The sequence below is a fragment of the Polypterus senegalus genome, chromosome 9 (assembly GCF_016835505.1).
Source record: "Polypterus senegalus isolate Bchr_013 chromosome 9, ASM1683550v1, whole genome shotgun sequence".
NCBI classification, from domain to species: domain Eukaryota; kingdom Metazoa; phylum Chordata; class Cladistia; order Polypteriformes; family Polypteridae; genus Polypterus; species Polypterus senegalus.
Genome location: NC_053162.1, coordinates 181,318,519 through 181,334,226, shown reverse-complemented (window position 1 = coordinate 181,334,226; position 15,708 = coordinate 181,318,519). Strand labels below are relative to the sequence as shown.

At 41.3% G+C, this 15,708-nt stretch overlaps 1 protein-coding gene across 3 annotated transcripts in view; it reads right to left on the bottom strand.

Moving 5' to 3' along the window:
- Positions 1 to 15,708, bottom strand: part of LOC120536085 (multivesicular body subunit 12B-like) — a 270,910-nt gene that overhangs the window by 86,944 nt on the left and 168,258 nt on the right. For all 3 annotated transcript variants that reach the window (XM_039764453.1, XM_039764455.1, XM_039764454.1), the window contains one exon: positions 8,840 to 8,934. In XM_039764453.1, the coding sequence (XP_039620387.1) occupies positions 8,840 to 8,934 (95 nt within the window). The remainder of the gene's footprint in view (positions 1 to 8,839; positions 8,935 to 15,708) is intronic.

The window sequence follows — 15,708 nt, the reverse complement described above, 5'->3', positions numbered from 1 at the left end:
AACTCAGGCCCCTTCATCAGGCAAGAGGAAAGATATAAAAGAGTTGCAATGGCTGAGGAGCCACCATAGAGTCTTTGACACCTTCACTGTAACATCTGACAGCTCGGCCGCATTTCTCTGCATCGCGATGTGAAAGACAAATACCTAAGAAAAAGGGTGGGCGTCAAGAAATGTGATTGGTACTGGCAAACCCTTTACTGTTTCAGGAGTAAGTAAATTCAACATGACATCCGGGTACAGACAATACAAAAGTAGTATTTAGTATAGGTACTGTAAAATAAAATAAAATAAAATTTACAAAAATAAATAAGCTGCTTTGAGGGACACACACCAAGAGACTGAGCAAGTGCTGCTGGCCTAAACAGCAAACTGACACAATTGTCTTAAAAAGAGCACCATACTTAAATCCATTCCAAAGCACTTTACAAATAAACAGTTAAGGTGCGACTATTAAAACTTTATTAACATATAAATCTTAAATAAAGGACTATCCAGGATATATTAGTGAGGAAGTGAGGACTTGCATTGGGGTACCAGACGACATCCCGGTAAGAGGAGGCCTGCACCAGGGATCTTCAGTAAGTCCTTACCTCTTTGATCTGGTTATGGAGGGATCATGGGACAACAGACTAATACCCCTGGTACAGGCTTTGTGCTGAGGACACCAAAAAACAAAAAAAAAAGGAAGTGGAGAGGAAGTTGGAAGAACAAAGAAGGGCTTTGGAACAGTTTGGACAGTTGAAGACAAATAGGAAGAAGAAGAAAGAATCTCTGAGGTTTAATGATGATCAGGATTCAGAAATTTGCCAGTAGGGGGAGCTACTGAAAAGAGTGGCAAAGTTAAGATATCAGGGCTCAGAGAGCCCAAGATGGAGAATTAGATGAAGAGATAACCCATAGAGTGCAACGTAGATTGAAGAACTGGAAGAAGGTATCAGAAGTATTGTGTGATCAAAGAATTAAGGGCAAGGTTAAAGGTAAGGATTTTAAGACCAGCCATGACAGATGGAGCTGAGACATGGGCAGTGAAGGGAGTGCAGGAGAATTAAAATGTGGCAGAAATAAGAATGTTGAAATGGATGGGTGGAGTGACCAAAAAAAAAAAAGGACAGAAGAAGAAATGAGACAATCAGAGGTAGAACAAAAGTGGGAGACAAATCTAAAAGTGCAGGAAAGAAGGTGGAAGTGGTGTTGGCAGTGAGGAGGACAGACAATGAATATGTGTGCACAAGAGTGATGGGATAGGAGAACAGGGAGATAGAAGGTGAGGAAGGCCAAAAACAGAGGTGGATGGATAAAGAAAAAGAAGATCTGAGGGAAAAAGGGCCTGACTGGCGAGGAGGTGCAGGACCGAGCTGTTTGGATGAGGTTATTGAAGTACATCGACGCCACACTGAAGTGGGAAAAGAAGAAGAAAAAGATAGAACGTAAGTAAATGACCTGGGACAGGGTCACAAAGGAAGAAGGGAGAGTTGTACCAGTCCAAACACTTTAGCCATCTTAGCACCTTAAGCAACCACGAAAATAAACAGTTATTAGCAATAAACTAATTTGAGATAAAACGCTTCTGCAATATTTGCCCAAAGTTTGTCCAAACAAAACAACAAGTTTCAGTTTGTAAAAAGCACTCCAACAGCCTGTTAACGGTGGTGACGGTTCACTCCTCATTTTATTATCAATTTCACTCCAGCTATATAAACAACATGTGCTTTTTTGTGTGGCAATTAATGTTTAGCAAAGCATACAATTCAGAAAAAGAAAGAAAAAAAAAAAAAGAATTAACTGAATAAAGACAAAGAGACATTTTTTTCTGGATGACTGCAGAGAAATAAACCAAACACCACCACAGAACGATTTCTGATCAAAATGTCAGGCTTTGATGAAATAACAACAATAACTCTGGCAAATAACAATTTGGTGCCAAACAAGGGTTTTAATTCAATCACATATACAAGTTTGATCTTCTCAGTTCACTGATCAATTTTAAAACTGAAGCTGGGGAGAGCGGACATTTTGCTTCTGGGCATCTGAATATGAAAACTGTGAAATCTTATTTTCTCCAAGACGGGTACCATCACTGGAGGCGCAATGTGTTTTGCTATTTTAACCTTTTGACTGACAGGACAATAAAACACTTGTTTGAGTTATAGAAAATCACACTTGTTTCATCTGGGACAAATAAAACATTTTAATTGATATGAGAAAAATAAAAATGTACAAATTCTAAATTTGAAAATAAGGATAATAAAAAACATGGAACATTGGGATGCCTTCTCATTATGAAATTATTTACTGAATTCAAATAAACTTACTTTGTTGTACCTAAGGAATACAAAGAAACACCGTAGAGATAAAGCGGATGTTCTTTAACTATGGTGAAGTGACAGAGAGAGTAGAGCGCGCTAACACTGGCAGAGGAGGTCATGGTCACCAAGTCCACCTGTCATTATAGCCAAACTGGAGAGGCCTGGACAGGCAGCCATGTCTGGTTTCTCACCTCCTGTAACACTTACTTCAACTTAAGTAGAATCCTGATCTTAAAATTGCACAACTATGAAGAATGACAGCCAGAATGACAACTAATAAAATATTCATTTTTAAGCCATTCGTCAGACATTTCAATACCTACTACGGACTGTGGAAGAGGGCCAGGACGCCCCTTTGACACTAGATCCGGGGGAGCAGCCTTGGGGTGCACACTACGTCTCATTCCTGTTGGGCTCCGTGGCCACCACCAGGGGGAGCTGCACAGCTTAACGAACCCTTTTGGGCGGGGACTCAGCCACACCCGGTGGCGCAGCTGGAAGTAGGTCAACGAGCACCTGTAGCACTTCCGGGTGGGCTATAAAAGGAGCCGGCAGTCACCACTCCGGGCGCTTGAGTCGACGAAGCTGCCTTGGAGGAGAAAGAAGAGTGTTTTGGGACTATGTTAGGGCTGAGGGACACGGGGAAGACGTAGCCCCCAGCTGAAGAAAATAAATCTTTTTGTTTCATTTTTATGTGCCTCCATTGTCAGTCTGTGTCGGGTCGACGTTTATATAGCGCCTTTGCCACATGATATAAACATGACTTGAATTACTACACACTAAAAAGAAGAAGTTAGTGCATTAAATCACAAAGTTTTGAATCTAAAGATGCTACAGGATTAGGAGCGTAAAAATAAAGGTGTGAACACTACATTGCTATTTTCTGTGATGTGGCCAAGTACATAAACTACTGTGTGAATATAAAGACTCTCCGCACTGAAGGGCACAGAAACTCAGCATGTGCCAGATAACACTTTGAAACGTGAGGTACAAGTCACATCTCACAGAGTCTGTCAAGGCGCTACATGTGAGTGAAGCCGTATCTCAATATCTCAGTCACCTATTATAATGCTGCCACCTAGTGGATAGCCACTAAATGTTTTCTTTTTTTGGGGAGCAACCGCTTGCGGAAAATAGTGACATATACAGTCCGTAAATATGTCGCAAAAAATGTATAAAGCTTGTTGTGTTTTGAAATAACTAGACTGCAAGAGGAGTATTTGATGATGATAATGACAGTGATCATGACAGTGACAATGAATGATGTGGAACCTGTCGGCTCCGGCACCGATGACGATCGCTCCCTCGAAGGAGTTTCTTCATTACACGGCGTCCAACTTGTCCTGACTGTCAGGACCGCACTACATGGACAAACAATCACCAACTACCATATGTGTTGTGGACAGAAACACGTTATATTTACAGCACTTTGTGTGGCGCCTTGCTTCGGGCTCTCTCATTCAAAAGCCGACTTTCAGTCATATTGCTGGTGAAAATAAAGTAATTAACATTTACATTTTCAACAGTTTGTGTTTATAATAAACATCAGCATTGCTTTTCAATACATCTCGTTACATGTTTTAAAAGTTTTCAAAGAGTTCCTTATTTATCATATATGCACAGACCTATCCTGCAGCGTCCTGGTAATAAACGGTGCAGCAGTCAATGTATTAAACATCAAAGCTTTCCTCGGTGTTATTATCTACTCTCTCTATATAAAATCCTAAGCCTATAAGTGCAACGGTGACGTTTTTATGTCACATTTTAAGTCGGACTTATTTTAAAACCTACATATATATGTTTGCTCTCATTCTTTTCAGAACTTATCGAACTTTAATGTGACGTTGTTAGATTTTCTGCATTTTATTCCATTTTTAAATTATAAACTAAAAAATATCAAGAACTTACATCCTGCAAGACGAGACTTTGTGCCAATAGATTTAACCACACCCGGGGCCGGAAATAAAAGACAAAGAGTAGGATAGCTGCTGTGCAGGCTTTTAAATGTTCGAAACGCTGTGCGAGATGCAGATCACACGGCAAGGCAGCAGCTGATTGAGCAAAGAGGAGGTATAAAAAAATATATCAATTTGTTTCCCATTGTATCACCGTTTAAGAGGGGGTTACACAGGAGCGATGTGCGTTTAGCCCCCCTCTTCACAACGCAAGGGGCAGAAACGCAAAGTGGCTGGTGAGCAAAGCAAGCAGAGGGGAAACCCTCTAGTTTTTAATATAAACATAAAAATAAATGCCTGTTGATTATCAAGCGCTCATCTGACTCTATATACAGGGTGACACAGAAAAACGGGAACTTTTGAAATGCGTAGTGGCAGCCATGTACAGTTGGCAGCACTGCGGAACAGGGACCTTGAGCTGTAAACAATCTCGCCATTTAGTAATTTAGTAATCAATTGCAAGGCAATCAATGGCAGCTTCGGTAACCGTGTCATCTCAAGATTCGGTGACATTCCCTGGCCCTCAAGATCACCGGATTTGTCCGTTTGTGATTTTTTCTTGTGGGGCTACCTTAAGAGTCGGGTCTACACGACTCGGCCAAGGACACTGAATGAATTGAAACAAAGAATTCAAGAAGAAATTCGTGGTACCCCAGCTGAGATGTTGCAGCGATCAATGGGTAACCTCAACAGCAGATTGGAAGAATGCATACGTACAGGAGGACGCCATTTACAGGACGTAATTTTCAGACATTGATAATTTGGATTACTGTCTCTTAAAAGGCAAGTTGTAGTGGTTCAATTGCTGTCAATAAAATTTTTTTTTTGGATTTCTTCTATTTTTATTGGGTTTTTCAAAAGTTCCCGTTTTCTGTGTCACCCTGTATATAACACAATCACAGAATATTCTGCTGTGGTGTGCCTTCCACTTGACTTAAGGGGAGCAACAATACCCCAAATCTGTAACATAACGAATATCCAACAGAAGGATCGAGTTGAAGCCTCAGGGTGAGCTTCAATGACAGTAACTGCCCTAGCATTTGCTTATTCAAACAAAAAAAAATGTGAGTCTTTAGGTAGAGCATAAAGAGAAAAAAACAAAAAACGTTAATAAAAGGAATGCACATTCAGGACGAGCCTACGGATGCCACAACAGTGTGAAGAATGAAGTCAATTTGGCCAATTTGATATTTCATTTGTGTAGAATTCCAACTGTTCGATAACGCTGCCTGGAATTCCAGCTATTTATTTTCATTCTACACTGCAGTGCCGAGGCTCACTAGGATCAGAGGCATCTCCAGCTCTCTCATCTTTATTCCCTGAAATGAAGGAACACTCCAACCACCACAGGGTGTCTCTGCGTGTCAAAATAAAAGATCCTGAACTAACAGTCTTCTCATCCTGGAGGAAGCCTGCAGCTATACTTATCCATCTGAAGTGTGTTAAGTTTCAATTTCCAGCATTCCTCTGCATTCAATTTAAGACAACTCCTTCGAGTTAAAGGGCTGTTGCCAAATAAAAATCTGTTTCTTTTTGATGCAATGAACTGGGATTCTGATATTTTAATCTTTCCACAGGAGAAAGCTGCAGACACAGGAAAGTTTTGATTTTTTTGTTTTATTGTTCATAAGCAAACTAGCAGAGCAAAGAATTAAAATGATGTCGACAGGAGAAGTGAAGAGCAACAGTGGATTAGCATTCTTATTACTTCACTTTTAAAATAAGGAAACATTTAAAAATATAAATACATTCCTTCTATTTAAACAAGATGCACACTTTGCAATAAATTTAATATGAATATTTAGAGCCATTCTCGGTACCAGAGAGACAAAGTCAGAGAGGCGAGATGGCGTTGGATTGGACATGTGCAGAGGTGAGACACTGGGTATTTTTGGGAGACGGGTGCTAAGGATAGAAGAGAAGAGTTTATGGATGAGCTGAGGTGATGGGTGTGACAGAGCAAGATGACGAGGACGGAAGTGATGGAAAAAGACAATTCGCTGTGGCAACCCTAACGAGAGCAGCCGAAAGAGGAAGAAGAAGCATGGCATGGTAAAAGGACGGTTTTGTAAAATTACAAATGTCTGTTCATCTCTAGAGCTGCAGTTACTGATTCTTCTACCATTCTAAGCGACTGGATACACACACAAACCTTAGTGTTTTGTTATATAGTAGATCTATCTTCACAGTTAAATGACTTTTACATATTTGCATAGTCATTTAATTTCTTCTGAAATATTCCTACTTAAATTGGACGGTAGTGAGACCAGCTGTGTTATATCAGAGACAGACAGAGTTTGGAGGTGGCAGAGTTAAACATGCTGAGATTTGCATTGGGTGTGATGAGGATGGACAGGATTAGAAATGAGGACATTAGAGGGTCAGCTCAAGCTGGATGGGTGGGAGACAAAGTCAGAGAGGCGAGATGGCACTGGTTTGGACATGTGCAGAGGAGAGATGAGGGGTATAATGAGTGAAGGATGCTAAGGATAGAGGAGAAGAGACAGGTCTAAGAGAAGAATTTATGGATGTGGTAAGAGAGGACATGCAGGTGGCGAGTGTGACAGAGCAAAATGACGAGGACAGGAAGATATGGAATTAGATGATCCGCTGCGGCGACCCCTAACGTGAGCAGCCGAAAGAAAACGAGGATTCTTGATACCAGAGAAGCTCAAACTAATATATGGAGGGCTACAAGTGGCCAACAATGATTGTGTTTAAGTGGGGACCACAATGCCCGTCTTGAGTCAGTCCCTCACCTTCTGTCCTTCACAGCCCTGACAGGGAGCAGCTCCCATGAGAGTGAACTTATAAATGGACTACTGGGTGAACGGAGGGATTAAATGTGCCGCCATTTTGTCATCTTTTTCACATTCAGGTGAGTATTAGCAAGCAGACCTAAAGCACACTTACAGGGTGCAGACTGCAATCTACCCTCTGTGACCTGTAGGGGGCACACCTGCACACCAAACAACCAGACACAACCAAACAATGCAGTCATGGGTTCAAGGAGTGAAGTGTTGATTCCAAACAAAATACCTCCTACTGGTTTTTATCACTGGTTAAATCAGTCAGGAGTTGCATTTCGATTTGCTTCTTTCCCTTCCTTATCTACCTCCACTCTCCGACACTAACGTTGCTTTTAAACACAAACCCTGGAGTATTTCCAGTGCAGCAGGACTGCCACCTGGAAACGCTCCTGGGTCTGGTGGAACCTCTCCGTAATAGGGGAACCTGCTGCCAACAGCTCCCACTAGCGGCACCCAAGAACGCCAACAGAGCTGCTCAGTAAAACTACAAAACTCCCGTTGGGCCCCTTTGTGGGTGTCCAAACAGGTGTCATACCAGGTGTAACAGGGGAACACAAAGCCTCGGGGAGGCAGTTGTCTTCTGTGCTTCCCTTATAAAGGCCTCCTGAAACCAATGAATCTGTCCATCCAGGTCCTTCCTTTATCAGGGAGTCCTGGCTGGGTAAGGAACTACCCACAGCAGCTGAGGTGCCAGTCTACCCTCATCTTCTAGGACACCTCATTTTAAAGACCCAATACAAATCTGCCAAGCATTTTCCATTAAAAAAAAAAAAAAAAGACAATACTTATCCCTAGTGTGTGCTTGGTGTGTGTGCCCTGCAGTAGACTGGCGCCCTGCCCAGCGTTTGTTCCTGCCTTGTGCCCTGTGCTGGCTGAGATTGGCTCCAGCAGACTCCCGTGACCGTGTCTTAGGATATAGCAGGTTGGAAAACGACTGACTGACTGATGACAATACTTTTATAAAGCAGACTCATTTTGGTATTTAATTAAGCAGAATAAAAGTGACTGATACATAGGTAAGCTTTAACAAAGCGTGTCTGTGTGTAGGAGGTAACAGAAAAGACACACAGTTAACACGCTGACCCCTGGAGCCAATTAGCCACACAAACCTGGCACTTCCCGTGTTTTGTATGGCCCACCGTACGACGAGTAGGCAGCATAAACAACAAAATGAGATACACTGCCGAAAAAGAGGACAACACGGGTGTTCACAGATCTTATGCATAAATTATCAAATAAATATTCAAAACTCTCTTTCAGATTAGTATCATTAATTCGTTTATTACCAACAGTTGACTTGCTGCATATCTAGAAAAATCTTTGATAAAATTCAGAGAGCAAGTGTCACATGTAATAAGGAAATGTAAAGGCACTATTTGCAGAATAAAGTTTATATTAAGAACTGCAACCTTTGTTTCATTTTTACTTGTAACATGCAAAGTGACACCTAATTATTATTATTATTATTTAAAAAAAAAAACACAAAATGAAGAGTTGTATTTCTAGTCGTTTTGATGAAAGGAATGTGATTTTCTCCAGCACGCAAGATGAGAGGTCTGTTATGTGTTGCACCTATTTAGCACAATTAAGGAGATCGGCAAATTGTGCTTGTCATGTCAGTGAAGAATTTGCATAAAGCAGACCCTCATTTCAGGGGAAAAGGAGGTGGTAAAAAAAAAAAAAAAACTAAACTAAATGATAAAAAATGTATGGCAAATACGGAGCAGCAGTAATCACAAAGATGAGACGGAGGAAACAAATAAATTACCTGAGATGGTATAGATGTTTGAGTTCTGGTGCTCAAAGTCAGGCCTTGTGTTGTTTTTTCCCCGGAAAGAGGCAGGCAGAGTCATGGAGATATGTCTGGAAAAGAGAGGAGGGAACATCAAGAAAATCAAACTCTGAACGGTTACTTGAAGGTACAATAGTTCCAGGTCTGTTAAATATTTAGATTATAAGTAAATGAGAAACAATCACAGTGGATATTCTGAAACAGATCATTATTAGTTACTAAATGAATCCATTTTATACAAACTTAGCAACGAGGCAAAAAAATAAACCAGAACCAGCAGCTGACCAAACACATATTTTCCCAGGCAAGCTTTGTGCTTCATCTCTTATTAAAAACTGAGTGTATCATTTCATGGGTACATTTGAAGACTTTCTGATCCGTACTGTCACTCACGTGTGGAGCACAGCAATCGACTGCTGCCAGGGCTGCGTTTGAGATTTGGAGACGACTCCCATTCACAACAGAACTGCATCGAGCCAAATGAAAGCAGTATTGGGGTACTTTCAAGTTGCTCTGGGGGCTATGGACTGTTTTTGGCACTTGCCAGTAGTTTTCTTTTATATCATAGGAGACACAAGCAGCAACACCCTTGCAGTGCAGTAGAGGCACAGACTGCCAGATCTCTATATATCAGCGTCTGAGTTAAAATGTGGTAAAGGACAGAAGGATGGCTGGAGTACTAAAGAAAAGTTGGCAGTGAAAAACGGACCACCCCACTTAATGCAACAGTCCAAAAAAAAAAAAAAAAGTACTACATAAAACACACGCAACAGAAACAAGTCTTCTTAATCGCCATCACAGCCAACTCTGCTCTCCTTCGTATGCATGTCGTTGGAGCGATTCAGTCATGGGGTGTTCCGTCACACGGAGGCTTCTGTCTCAGCTTTACAGAGTTCTGGGTGGAAGGAGCAGGGCTTCTGGGATGCTGTGTGCAGGGGTCATTTGCCATCATGAGGCACCATCTTGGCAAAGAGATAGCGAACGGATGCCTCAGGGTGGCACTGTATACCTTAAGAGAGTCTAGAAACACAGGTGTCCAACTCCGATCATGGTTTTCATTCTAACCATCTTCTTCATTAGTGAGCAATTAACTTCTTTTGCCTCAGTTTTAATTGACGTGACTCGGACTCCTTAGTGTTTCTTTTTCCTTAATTTAGCAGCCAAACAATAATGAGACACAAAACAAGCTGCCACATGAACAGCTCACCTGTGCCCATCACACAATATCTAAAAAAAAAAATAAGGTGACTGTCTCAGTAAGGTTGATCTCTAAGGTCACCAAAACATTATGACAGTGTTCTGTGGCAGAATGTGAGCAGCAATAAGCCGTGGAATTAAATAACGTCTTTAACTGACAACAAAAATCAGCTTCTCATTAAGAAACTGGTTGGAGTTTGAAGCCCCAATTTAACCGGTCGCCTGTTGGCTCACCTCACATCTCATCTCTGTTTGGCTACCATTTAATGAAGAAACTGATCAATTCAGAGGACTGAACCCTTAAAAACAGGGCTGTTAAAATGAAGGGAAAAGGAGTTCATTAGCAGTGAAAACTGATTAGGAAAAGGCTGAGAATGAAAAGCCGAAGCCCCATGCAGCCCTCCAGGCCTGGAGGTGGATACCCCTGGTCTACAAGGTGATCCTCAGACACCCACACCTGACAATGTCCATAGGTGCACCAAAAGAGTGGCCTCTGCTCACATTGAGGAGTTCACAAAATGCATTTGCTGCAAGGGACAACTGCTTTTAGCAATGAATCGATAAAGCGCTAAAGGCATCATCTGTAATACTTGACTTATTTCACACACAGAGACAGTATGAAACAAGCCGCAGTTTCTTGAACATCGTTCATATTTTTTGACTCTTGGTGCCTTTACTCCATTGTCACCCATTAAGTTCTGCTGGTATCTCGAGTTGATTACTGGCCTCCAAGTGACTTTCTAGACATGTCATCGTGTTCAGAAGCCACGCTTGATGGATGTCCTTTTACTAGACAGCATGAGGAGGCTTCCACTTCTTTATTCTTATGTAAACAATGCTGAGAGGGACCTCCAAATACTTTGACCCTCTTTTAAATCCTTTTCTTAACTTTTTTTATCATTTGAACTATGATTTGCTGTTAGACTGCTCATTATTTTCCTATTTCTTTCTGATTAACATATACTCAATGATTAATTTTTACACAAACTTCAGTTTTTTTTATGTAGGAACTATGATGGTGCCTTGAATGGTACACTGACAATGGGATGTCACTTAATACCCTCAAAAGAAAAATTTCTGTCAAAAGTCAGAGCTAACACCACCGTTAGGGGTTACCACAGCGGATCATCATCTTCCATATCTTTCTGTCCACTGCATCTTGTTCTGTCACCCCCATCACCTGCCTGTCCTCTCTCACCAGATCCATAAATCTTCTCTTAGGCCTTCCTCTTCTCCTCTTGCCTGTCAGCTCTAACCTTAGTATCCTTCTCCCAATATACTCAGCATCTCTCCTCTTCACATGTCCAAACCAAAGCAATCTCGCCTCTCTGACCCTAAAATGTCCCGTTTTCCAATTCTGTCTATCCTCGTCACACCCAATGTAAAACTCTGCCACCTCCAGCTCTGTCTCCTGCTTTCTGGTCAGTGCCACCATCCAACATTAAAGTTACCATTTCAGGTATCTGCTGAGAAGCAACTAAAATGGTCTTAAAAATGTTCTTCCTGATCAAGCGAGTGGGGGATAAGAATACAGGGGGTCCTCGGGTTACAACATCTCGACATATGTTTCGAACGCTCGACGTTTACAGCGCTCACTCCTATAACAACTTAAAAAAAATTGAGACATGAGAAGGAATTTTTTGTTTGCACTCTTTTTCTGTTGCTATAGTACAGTGTACAGTACAGTATATTTATGTCCTTTTCCTTTTTCTGTGGCTTAGTTGTGTTTTTATGTTCTAGATTATGATTTTGCAAATGTGTTAGGATAGGCAAGTGACTTAGGCTAGGGTGTGTTTCGACTTACACCAAAGTTCGGGATGCATCACTGTCGTAGGAACGGAACTGTGTCGTACCCCGAGGACCCCCTGTACAGGGAGGTGTCCTGCCCTTGTGCCCAGACCCGGTGGCCATGAACTGGATTGAGAAGGATGGAGAATGTGATGTTACAGTCCCCTGCACAATTACAGGCATCCCTGGTATAATGAGTAAAAAAAAAAAATCACCTTTTGGTGAGTTATGTTATTAATAAAGTTAACAATTAATAAAATTCTGCTCTGTACTTGTAACATTTGTATTGCATTTCTATTATCATGTATTGAGGATGACTTGTGTTCTGTTCTGTTGTGTATTGTATTGACCCCCACTGTACACCCAGCCTACCTGGAAAGGGGTCTTTTTGAATTGCCTTTCCCAAGGTTTCTTCTATTTTTTTCCTTGTCTTCTTAAAGAGTGTCAAGGCTGGGGGGCTGTCAAGAAACAGGGGCTGTTAAAAAGCCCATTACGGCCCTCCTGCTGTGATTTTTGGGTTATATAAAAATAAACTTTATTGCATTGTATTGTAATAAAGCTAATCTAATCTCACATTGTATAAAAACATATACAGTACACCCACAAAATTTGCGGGGGTTACGTTCCTAGAGCACCCGCGAGTTGTGAAAAACCATGACTTTTGGATGTGGTTAAAAAATGCCTTTAAAATGCCTATTTTTACAGTTTAAGCCCTAAATACAGTATGCCCCCAAAGCACTTTCGTTGCAAACTCAGCTTAATATATTAATATATTACCTTAATGCCTTACCTAAAACAGAATGTAAAGGTAAACCCGTATACTGTACAATACTGTACTGCTATGTCTCCCGCAGTGCTAGAATGTAAAATATCGATGTAAACGCTCGCTATATGTGCTGGAATTCATGCAAGCGTGTTTTCTTTGGTATGCGCTGTTGTTTTCTTTGTTATAAAGTAGAGTAAATACATAATAATTTCATTTAATTAAAATACAGAAAAATGTACGGGTACTCACCAACGATGAATGATATTGATGATGATGATGTGCAGTACGATGCACAAGATTTAAAACTCCTTGTATCTTTGGACGGGTCTTCTTCTGGTGGGGTTTCATGCTGGCTTTTCTTTATAGGTTTCAGGAGCATTGTGATGGGAAGTTGCTACAATGTCTCCTGTAGCGAACTGCTGGTACAATTTCTGTGCTTTCTCACGGTCGTCCCAAGGGGATGTTCCTCTTCCTGCAGTCGGTGATCCACAATGCCAAGGCAGATTCCATCCCGACGATATTTTTATTCCTTACGGTCGTTACCTTTTTGGCACTATCACAGAAACGGTACTCCATATCGCTGCTTCGTTCTTCTTTATGCAGCGTGCGGTGCTTTCATTAATGCCATAGTGGCGCGCTACTGCAGCATAATTTTTAGTTCCCGGATCAAATCCAGTAGTTCAACCTTCTCCTGGAGCGTTTTAAACTTCTTCTGGCGCTTAGGCTCAGTGCCAGAAGCCTTAGAAGGTGCTGGGCGATTCGGCGATATCGTGTGCATTTAAGAATAACAAAATGAATACAATAACAAAATGAAAACACGAGGACACTCAGCTAGAGTCTCGTCACAGGGCGGCAATCAATCAGCAGCAAGGAGAAATGAATAACGCTGTCGGATTGGCTACTTTCATCATCCCAAACCACGTTTCCCTCAGCGGTTGCTTCCTGTTCTCTCTATAGCACAGTATTGCCATGAAAAAAGCCATACGAGATTGCGGAGGATATTTGTGCTTTCCGCTAACAATTAATAGTTTGAGGTTCTAAGGGAAAATCTGCAAATGACTGAGTCTGCGAACTCTGAACCGCAACTTTGCGGGGGTCTACTGTATACATATTTGTTGGTCCCCTTACAGCTCGTTGAAAGTGATGTGTTCCTCTTGAAAAGTGATGAAAAGCAACTTTCTCCTGTGTACCTACCTGCACGCCTCCGAGATGTCATCGAGTAAAGCAAAGCAAGTGTGACAAGAGACCAAGTATTGCTTATCCTACAAAAATATTCTAAAATGGCCTGGACACATGTATTAGTACCGCTAAGAAAAGATCCAAAATGACTGGATTTGTGTGAATTTTCAGACTCACTGTTTTCTTGATTTCGCATCACACACGTCTCCAATCGTGCCATCGGTCATTCAGCCAATTTAAATGGAGAGAAGCTGTCACTCTGGTGTTTGGTGTCCTTGTGTGTCACACACTGAACATTGGCCACAGAAAGCAAAGGAGAGAGTTGTGTGAGGAGATCAGAAACAAAATGACCGACCAGCATGTTTAGGGCAAAGGCTAGAAGACCACCATCTCCAAGCAGCTTGATGTTCTTGTGACAACAACTACAAATATTATTAAGAAGTTTGAAGGTCAATCGGACCGTAGCCAACCTCCCTGAACGCGGCCGCGCGGCTACAGGAAAAATGAACCGCAGAAGGATAGTGAGAATGGCAGACAAAAAGACAAGGACAACTTCCAAAGAGACACAAGTGGAAGCCCAAAGCCTGAGGATCAATCAGTGTCTGCTCGCACCATCCATCACTTTAAGTGGCAGTGGGATCAACGAAAGAAGATCCAGGAGGACTCCACTGTTGAAAGAAAAAGAAAATAAAAAAAAAATTGTAAAAATGCAAACTGACAAGCCGCAAAGCTTCTGGGAGAAAGTCATTTGGGCAGAAGAGCGAAAATTAGGGCTTTTTACCAAGTCACATTAGCTCTGTGTCCACCACCGAAAAAAAACGAAGCCTTCAAAGAAAAGAACGGCAAACCTGCTGTGAAACGTGGAAGAGGCTGGCTGGCTGGCTGATGTTTTGGGGCTGCTTTGCTGCATCTGTCGCGATTCACACATGAAAAGGTCGGTAGTGCTTTTTGGATGCAGAGCTAAAAGCAGTCATGCCTTGCAGTAAAACACCTGATTATTCGCTTGTGTGCCGTGTGACTGCAGACTCTAAAAATACTAGATGAAGTCTGCCATCATTTTTGTTATTATTGCAAATAATCTGCTGAATCAAAAGTCCAAACCAAAGTCTGATTTTTGTTGAACATGAAATACTGTAAACAATGATGGGTGCCAATGACTTTCATGAGTTTCAAGTTATTTCAGGAAAAATTGTGGGTGATTCTTTTTTAGTGGATGGGTACCAACACATCGCTATATATGTGTATGAATGAATGTATCTATCTATTTAATGTTGTGATCCTGCCAACTATACTAAAATATCTATTATACAGTGCCTTTCATGTCTATCTATCCATCTATTTAATGTTGTGATCTTGCCGACTATACTAAAATATCTGTCTATCTATCTATTACATAGTGCTCTTCACATCATTCTATCATATAGTGCCTTTCATATCTATCTGTCTATCTATCCACTCATTCATCCACCTATATAAATATAAGCAGAAGAGAGAAGAGTAAAGAACTGGTTCCAGCACTGAACTCTTAGGGGTGCATTTCATTAGCTGTTTTCATTACCAAAAAAAGTTGGTCTTATTTAATAAGCAACAAATAAATGCAGTCTCCAATATTTCTTTAACAACAAATCCACACAAAGATATTTCAGTTCTTCTGAAGTGCTGCACATTCAGCATGAGTCAGAATGAATCGGCTTACTAATACTGAGCAGTTATCCTTTTAAACATGTAAATGAAGAAATGAAGAGAGCAGCACGACTTAACAAGGCACACAGCATTAAGAAGCTCACTGCAAGTTTGGCGAGTGTTTGAAGTATTTGCGTCAGTGCGGCCTACTGGAGAAAGCAAAGGGAAAAAAAGAAAAAGAAGGCGCACACTGACAGGCCCGGGTATTTATGTACCGATGGCTGAAAACTAG